Source organism: Etheostoma spectabile, chromosome 17 (assembly GCF_008692095.1).
Source record: "Etheostoma spectabile isolate EspeVRDwgs_2016 chromosome 17, UIUC_Espe_1.0, whole genome shotgun sequence".
NCBI classification, from domain to species: domain Eukaryota; kingdom Metazoa; phylum Chordata; class Actinopteri; order Perciformes; family Percidae; genus Etheostoma; species Etheostoma spectabile.
Genome location: NC_045749.1, coordinates 13,084,200 through 13,093,103, shown reverse-complemented (window position 1 = coordinate 13,093,103; position 8,904 = coordinate 13,084,200). Strand labels below are relative to the sequence as shown.

General features: G+C 41.7%; 1 protein-coding gene across 4 annotated transcripts in view; it reads left to right on the top strand.

Moving 5' to 3' along the window:
* slit1a (slit homolog 1a (Drosophila)) overlaps positions 1-8,904 on the top strand; it is an 88,206-nt gene that overhangs the window by 45,997 nt on the left and 33,305 nt on the right. For all 4 annotated transcript variants that reach the window (XM_032540501.1, XM_032540499.1, XM_032540500.1 and 1 more), the window contains exons 5-8: positions 5,491-5,562; positions 6,205-6,276; positions 7,439-7,510; positions 8,294-8,457. In XM_032540501.1, the coding sequence (XP_032396392.1) occupies positions 5,491-5,562; positions 6,205-6,276; positions 7,439-7,510; positions 8,294-8,457 (380 nt within the window). The remainder of the gene's footprint in view (positions 1-5,490; positions 5,563-6,204; positions 6,277-7,438; positions 7,511-8,293; positions 8,458-8,904) is intronic.

Genomic DNA, 8,904 nt, shown 5'->3' with positions numbered 1-8,904 from the left:
TTACCCAGAACTTTCAGATAATTACTTTTGCTTTTGAAATGCAAAACCACTATAAAATCATCCAAAATAGCATCCAAAATCATCGCTCAAAATCATTTCTGTTAAGTATTCTATATTCACCAGCAGTTGTGGTACGCCCGAGAAATGCCAGTAATTTGAAAATACTGTTTTCCAACTCTATGCAGTGTACATTTTTGAATTAAAATGTATTCACTTTACTCATATGAGTATATTAAAGAAAAAAAAAATCTGTCTTAGTTTAGCTAAAAAAAGGGAAAAGTTGACTAATACCAGAGTTAGTTTACCAGAAAAGTGCAAACAAAGACAAAGAGAAGGAGAAAGAAAGTGGTAACAGAGAACGCTAAGTGTGAAGGAGGTCCATGAAAAGAGACTTTTCACATAAATCCTTAAATGGTATTTCCCCTCAGAGAAACTTCTAAAATCAAGATTTCAGAACTTTAGATCATTCCGTCTAATATATGATCCACTGTGTCAACCGCTGTTGTCAACTATCTATGGAGGCAGATGTAATAAAATCTTAAGGACAAGAAAGAGGCAAGTGTTTATGTTCGCACGTAGGCATGTGTGCGCATATGTCCATAATCGTGTTTTCATGTATTCATAAAAAGTTGTATAATACTTACCCACAGAATACCAAACTGTAGTGCCTAAAGACCTGAGGGTTTTAACCAGAAAAAGATGTCTGCTCTAAAGGTGGCTGAGCCATTGCATCATTCCTAGAAACTCCTTTTGCTGTCAGAAATAAAAGATTAAAGAATTAAAAGTGTCATTATCACAGGCATAAAAAAAAAAAAAACACTTTACGCTGCTTTAGGCAGTCACAGTAGGTATTTGTGTCATTCAGAAGAGAGTTGTGTACAGTATTAGTGCAGTGTAGCCTACTGAGATAGAGATCAGAGGTTAATGATGTGAATCAGACAGGAACCAAACATTACCTTCAATGTGCGGCTAATCTCCAGACCAGGCGCCTTGAGCTATGTCTGATAACATTGCTAATTATTCCAGATATAGACTCTGCAGGGCTTCTTGTAAATAGGCATATCAGTAGCTGAGTTTATTGTCAAGCACTTTACACCAACTAAACGATACCATTGTTTGTACAAGTGAAACCTTAAAAATCCTGACTGCAGCATTTAAGGGGGCTCTAGTTCACACAGCGAGGACACACCTGAAAACATGTGTGTTGCCTCATCATTAGGGCAACAATGGGAATGAACTGTGAGCAACGTCACCGAACGAGGGCCAGGCTGCATTTATGAACTGACTGCCCGCTTTGAGGTATGTAGTGCATTAAGGTAAATCCATACCAGGTCTTATCCATTTGAACACTGACTTTGCCACACTCTCGCTTACTCAGGCATTGGTTCACACACCTGTAATGAAAAAGCACTGGTGGGCATGCTGTGTGCAGGAAATAAGCAAACAAAAACGGTCTGCAGGTCTGACACCATTACAGCACTCTGTGAGATGCCTAGGGGCCTGGACTGGGGCTGCCATTCCTTGGGATAGTCTTCATAGCATTGTAATGAGTGCATGGAAGGAGTCTGAGCAGTGGAGAGTGTGGCATGGCTCTGAAGATTTTCATGAAATCCTTTACCCTTAACAGAGCTGTGCAAGTGTGGTGGAATGGTTAGGACCTGTGCCCCTGCTTATGATACTTCACTTTGGCTGTTCTCTGCTCATGCTGTACTTCACAATCTCATGACCCTGAGGTTAGTTAAGCCTGAAGCAGCATTCAACTCACATTTTAGAAGGTGTCTATTGGCCAGACATGAAAATGATTTAATGGAGAAACAGAAGACAATAAGTAAGGAAAGTGTTATTTCTCAATGCCAGTTTGGTTGTTGACTATGTTTGGGCTGCTTCTCAAGTGATGCACTGTGGTGGTATTTGCTGAAGGGCTGTAACATTAGATTTACTGGCATGACTTAGTGATGGAGACCATGGTGGCCAGTATCCCACTTTGCGGTGACTGTTCTCACATAATCGTTTTTGAAGGGTTCAGTGCTTCCCTGGAAATCTGCTTCCAAACTAATCAGAAATGTCAAATATCTCGGAGCCAACGCAGTCGGGGCTGAGCTTAGAAAACACCAGTGAGGGGCAACCACAGAATATGTAAAATACAGCATGGTCTCCCACAGTAATGTCCTGTTTGCCGTTTTAAGAATGTGTAAATGCAGAAATGTAGCGTTGCTAAATTTAATATTGCTCTGGCTCCCGTAGGATTTGAACGCGTCGATAAATCCTTATAGGACACAGAAGACTACAGACTCCAAACCATGACCACTGTGATTATTCTGTTATATGTGACAGAGGAGAGAAAGAAACAGGCAGAGGGAGAAAGGCAATATAAGTAAATGAGAGAAAAGCAGACTTTCTGGCACAATGGACAGCATCATTTAGGGTTGTCATGGGGCTAGTTTGGGGCACACATTGTCCCAGAACAGACCTACAGTTAGAAAGCGACCTCCCACGACCTCAGCATCTAATCCAATCAAACAGCACCATAAGTGGGAGCATATAGATCACTCCAGCCAATCGTGTTATAGCGTGCTAATTGGATTATGGGGGTTTTAGTGTGCGGATTCCCCCCCAAAGCTTTCATTGTACTACTCACATACATGGCATTGTATTCATATTGTCAGAGCCTTCCTGCCTCGTCTTGCTTTCCAGCTTTTTATGTCCGTCGCCATCTCTCTGTCTTTCTTCCTCTCCTTGCACTAGCCTCTGGTGCTCCAACAATGCTGTCCCAGCACAGCAAACTGTAATAATTTCTTATTGGAACAGAGGAGCAAACACATATATTCAGACACACACAGAAAAGACATACCACACTCCGCCCATATGTCCAGGGTGAGAAGTTATTAACAGTGTGTCTGCCGTGCTGCACTATGACATCTCAGTGTGTTAGTGTGTTTGTTGCAGGAAGGTAGAGGATTAATTACCCATCAGATAGAATGCAGGGCTAGGTAGAGCAAAAGCATTCTTCTCGCAATGAGCTGCCTTGATAAGAGGCACCAATATAGCCCGGGTGCCAGACTGACTCAGCTTTCAACTCTGCACTTAGGCTGTTTTGCCAAGAGAACAACAAAGGAACTGGAGAGAGCACAACTGTTCTGGCTCCCATGCTTGCTACTTACAAGACATGAAGGTGGTTTGATGTTTGGGACATGATTCTGCAACTTGTGGCAGACTGACAGAATTATTATTATTATTATTGTTGTGTAATTGCCTAAATTGCCTGCTAACTGTATTGCCTGAATATCTCTGTGAAAGCAGATGCCATGCAGATCTGCAGAGGTAATAAAAACTCCATAAAACCACAGATGATAAAATTAGATTGAATATTTATGTTCTCTTTGAACACAAGCCAGCTACAACGTGTGTGTTTCATTTGCACATCTGTATATGCATGTTGCATTTTTTTGTAAGTTGAGAATAACAGCCGGATAAAGCTCTTGTCTGTACTGTTAAAATGTGATCCAGTTAAGATAATTAGACAGTTTCTTTGTTAGTTTATCCAAGGTATTAACCCTCTTGTTGTCCTTGGGTCAAATTTGACCCCTTTAAAAAATGTTTATTTCTGAAATATGGGGTTCTTTTTAACCAAATTACCACAAAACGCTTTTTGTAAATACAATTGATCACCTTCATTCCTGACGAAACTCATCTGTACGTTCCTCTGATTTTAACTATTAGTCAAAATAATTCATAATTTCTGCTTTTTTAATTCAAATATTAGGTATAATTATATAGAAATGAGGGGGATTGACCATGAATTCCAAAAAGTACTGTAAAACTAGTGGTAGTAAGTTGGTGTTAAAAACTAAAAAGAAATCTGAAAAGGGGGAAAAAAATGACAAAATTTTGTCCGTTTTTGACCCAGGAGGACAACAAAAGGGTTAAGGTGATCATATTATGGCCATTCCCACATAGTGTCATGTCATGATAAATACACGGCCATCTTCTAATGGGGTGAGACCCAACAAGTCACAGTCAGCTGCCAACATACAGCTTGATCTTTATAGGACTTTTACCGTGCTCATGCATATACATCCATGTGAAACATTGAACTATGCATGTTCATGCAAAATGCCTAATTTTATTTTGGTAAAAGTTCAATAGTTGCTTTGGATTTTTAATATATTAAAACAACAAAAAATCAAACAAATTCCATCCACCCATATTTGGCCGGCAGAGCGCTGTTTTCATTTCTGCTGCACCATAAAGGCACAACCAGCCATTCATTAGATAGATTGCACAACTCAACCGCTGTGGTGTGTTTTGCTCCGCTCTTTTGTGTCCCATTTAAACAGTGTATGTGCAATATTCATTCCGAGGAAAATTCTGGAAAGGATCACCCAATGGGGACATTAGACAATGTGTTGCGGGAGTCTTGGCCAATCATTATAACATTACCCCATGGGGATTTATAATTGTGGATACTTGTTTTGTGCGTCATGGGAATGCATGCTGTGGTGTACATTACCATTAAAAGAGTAGAAGTCATCAGTCTCATGCAGAACAGTTGTTTAGTTTTATATATTGTGGTGTTGTGCTTCAACCTCCCTATGAGCAACCATAAGTTGTTTGTGTCTGTCAGAGCTGTAGGAGCCCCCTGTGTGTGTGTGTGTGTGTGTGTGTTTCAAGACAGGAGCCTCTCTGGCAGCGCCCTACAGTTTCCCTATGTAGTGTGTGTGTGCTTGTGTAAAAGAGGGGCAGAGCCTTTCTGAATGAGGTTAGCTCACCATTTAAACGACAGACAAAAGACTCTGCTAATTAAAACTATGGCTACTTGTGTTTCACTCACTCTCCTACCCTCCTTTCCTCTTTGACCCTCCCCTCTCTCACTCTCTTACTTTCCACACACATGCACTTTTCAAATGCCTAATTTGTACCCACCGTTAAGAGCTGGAACCACACACACACGCACATGCAAACACACACGCACACGCACACACACATATGCATACAGCCTAATAGTAAAAGGTAATGTTCTTTGTGCCACATCGTCCTAATGAATCCACCCCACAGGATCAGCAAGGACCCCTCATTGGTCGCTGCCCTGCTGCCAGTTTGTTCGGTCAAATTATAGCATGAATGAACACTGAATAATACAGCCATTATAAAATACTCAGTCCATTGTGAGTAGAGCTCTCCATGCAGTACCACACCTCAGGGTTTTGGCACACATTGGAGAGAAAAAAGAAATTGCCTTTAGCTTTCTGTTCCGCACCGATGAGTGCGGTAAAAGAGGGAGTGACACTGAATACAGTGTGAATTCTGCTGGTTGAAAAGCATGCTTTAAACACTGGAAGTCAAACATTTACTGTGGAAATTGTGGTAATATTGCTTCCCAAAAAAGGTTGTATTGCATTTTTTTTTAAAGAGCACACATCCTGTTCAACCAAACCAAGTCATATTTAAGGTAAGATATGTGTAACTCATGCCGATTTATTGTCTTCACAGAGATCTGAGTGAGAACTTCATCCAGTCCATCCCCAGAAAAGCATTTAGAGGAGCTACAGACATCAAAAACCTGTGAGTACCTAACCATTTCCAGCTGGGATGGATATACTTAGCGCTACAACTAACGATTCTTTTCATTATTTATCGATTGGTCTGTAGAATAAAAAAATATGCCCATCACAAGTTAGCTAACACACACACAGAGTTAACTCAATGAAATCAGTGATAATAAGAGTAAATAAGGATTATCCTGAGCAGAGGAAATCACACTAAAAGGCACTGTAAGTGAACAGCAGATGGGTATGCTCTATTCCGTATAATTCTAGCATGTTAACATATTTTTTTCTTTAATGACCCTAACTAAGAGTAAAGTGGATTAACTCTGAGTAGACTAACTACCTTACACACACAAGCCGTCCCCAAAGATGGCTTGTAGCAACTGTGATTTACATTGTCACCAGATGACATGCACGTTCACACATGGACACACAAATTTATGAGGCGTATCGACAGATAAACAATCAGTGAAGTCCTCCTTTGCTTCACTTCTTGGCGGTTACTTGAGCTACGATGACTAAAGCATGTATTGATTTACCATAGTCCTTCAGTGTACTACTGACTGTATCAATGATTACAACTACTATACAGGGAGACAGACAGATTGTGTATGTGTCTTGTGTAACAAAGCTTCTCTCTCACCCATGTGCTCTGCAGACAGCTAGATAAAAACCACATCAGCTGCATTGAGGATGGAGCCTTCAGAGCTCTCAGAGGCTTGGAAGTGCTGTAAGTATTTGAAATGATGCTGTTCATCCACTCCCATATTATATCATTAAAATAAAGCACTTAGTTAAATGAAGACACTATTTTGCCCTGCTGATAATCATAACTAATATATACACAAAGCGCAGACTTTTAATTAGTCCGGCCTTGGTATGCCAAAATACCCCCAGCGGGCCTCATGTGGGGGCCTACATCAAGCTCCATTAACTCATTGTTCCACACAGTTAACAGCAGCGTTCCCCTCCATCACATTAACACCCACCCCCCCCAGCCCCACCTACTCCTCCACCTCTATCTATACTCTACCCAGCCCTGGGCGGGCCATCTGACAAGGGAGTTCCAACCATCTTGATCAAAAATCCAATTCAACTGAGCATTCCTCTCTGGGCGCAGTGGCGACCATGTTATGTAGTTTTTAAACATTCAATTAATCATCCCTTATCAAAAATCGTAATCACAGGCTTCTAAGCTCTCCACCTGAAACAATGAAGACTTGAAGTGCAGGCTGGGGGACAAAGGCACATTGACAGCCTTGTTATTTTATGGTGATTGACTGGGTTTTGCATGTGTGTTTGTGGGTTTTTTAGGGGGTGGGGAGACAATAAAAAAAGGCTGCTTTCATGGCATGGATGGATTGCAGATGTGATAGGTTTGTCATAATGATGCAAGAGGGATTGGGGGGATTGTTTTGGTGGTGTCCGTATCTATAGGTTTTATGGGGGAGGAGAACAGGTTGTGTTAAAAGGGGGAGCAGCTTGAAATATGGTTGAGGGTTATTAGGCTGATTGAAATGACCTGATTCTCTCGCTGCAGCTGATGCCTTCACTGATGGTTCAGTGGTGTTTGCATGTGTGTGTATTGTATATTTCTCAAACTACAAGTTAGGGTGCCTGTAATCATGCTTGTATGTGCATGCATGTGTTTATATTTGCATGCACGACTATGGATGCGTGGGAGGCGTGAGGGCTTCCCATCTGCGTGGAATGAGGTGTTATATTCCCAGTGGGATGCGACAAAGAGAGACAGAGAAAAATGAGACAGAGTGAGGGATAGATTTAAAATGATGGAACGGAAGAGGACAGCCGCAAAAAAACTGTTTTTGAAGTATAGATATAAAAATTCCTCCTCTGTACTGACAATGTGACTTTGTTCACTCTTTTTACAGAACGCTGAACAACAACAACATCAGCAGCATCCCCGTCTCCAGCTTCAACCACATGCCCAAGCTACGAACCTTGTAAGTCCCACCTGTCCCACCACAATGCTCTCTACCTCCCTGGAGGTCAAATAAAACTATATCCCACATGCCTGCAGTCAAAGAGAAAGTGCTGAAGTCCCATACAATCTCTATGGGAGTAGATGCAATCTGTCATTCCAGGCAGTGTTGGGGAGCAGCCATAACCACGGAGCACCACAAAAGGGTGTGTAGCAGTGCCAGGGGCCATTATCCCCTCTATCTAAACACACACAACAACAACTGGCCCAGATAAATGAATATAGCCCCAGAAGCCCATTGTGCATTGTATGTGATTACTAAATCTGAAATTATGTACAAATTAAAACAATTATGCCTGCCGAAACTCTCAGAGCCGTGACTCCACTGCTCTTGTGGTGGCTTTTTGGGCTTTCTCACTCCTAGTGGGGTTATATTAAATGGCTTTTCTGTTTATGTGTGCACTATGTGTCTGTGCACACGGGTTCGCAAGTTAGCATACATGCTCTACCGCACCACAGAACTAGTTATTCTGGACAGGCACAGCATTCCAAGGAATGCCGTGTTTGGAGTATTGGGTTTAGAAAAATCCTCTTTAGTGTTCCTCCTTTTTTCGAATGTGCCATTTACAATCAGCCACGTAGTGTATCATTTTGTGTGTTTTTCCACAGGGATTGTGTGTGATGAGTTCTCAAAAAAGAATACACTTTTAATGCTATTTGTGTCCTCTGCTGGTGGTATTTTAGAAAGCGAAGAATATATACTTTACATATTTTAATGCATCCAATTGTTTCTCTCTTTTAACAGCCGTCTCCATTCCAACAATCTGAACTGTGACTGTCACCTGGCGTGGTTGGCCCAGTGGCTCAGACAAAGGCCTACAATTGGTCTATTCACCCAGTGCACTGCCCCTTCTGAGCTCAGAGGGCTCAATGTGGCAGAGGTACAGAAACACGAATTCAGCTGCTCAGGTAAGACTTGTGGAGTTACAAGAACATTGCATTTTATGTTGTGTATAGGGAAAGGGGGATAGGTTTTATAGCATCTCCAAAAGGGATGAAAGGGCAATCTTTTTGTGGGTAAAATCAGTTATGCCAAAAACTCCCTGTTTTACCTCCCTCCACTCACTTATTTTTGTGTCTCTGTATTCACCTGGCAGCCACCTGACAGCTCCTCTGCCCCCAGGCAACCTCACGGCTCTCTTTTGGCCCTTTCATGTGTCTCAAGCTTTCAGGAGCTGGCAGGAAAATGCCATGACATATATATAAAACACACAGCTGGAGCAAAAGATGCCACCACTGACAGTATTAGCCCTTTCCTCAGTCATCATTATTCATGGCCTCTCACCTCCTCGCACAAGGATTTTTTGGCTTTTAACTTGCTGTTTCTCTCTTGCTGTTTTTGTGTGTGTGTGTGTG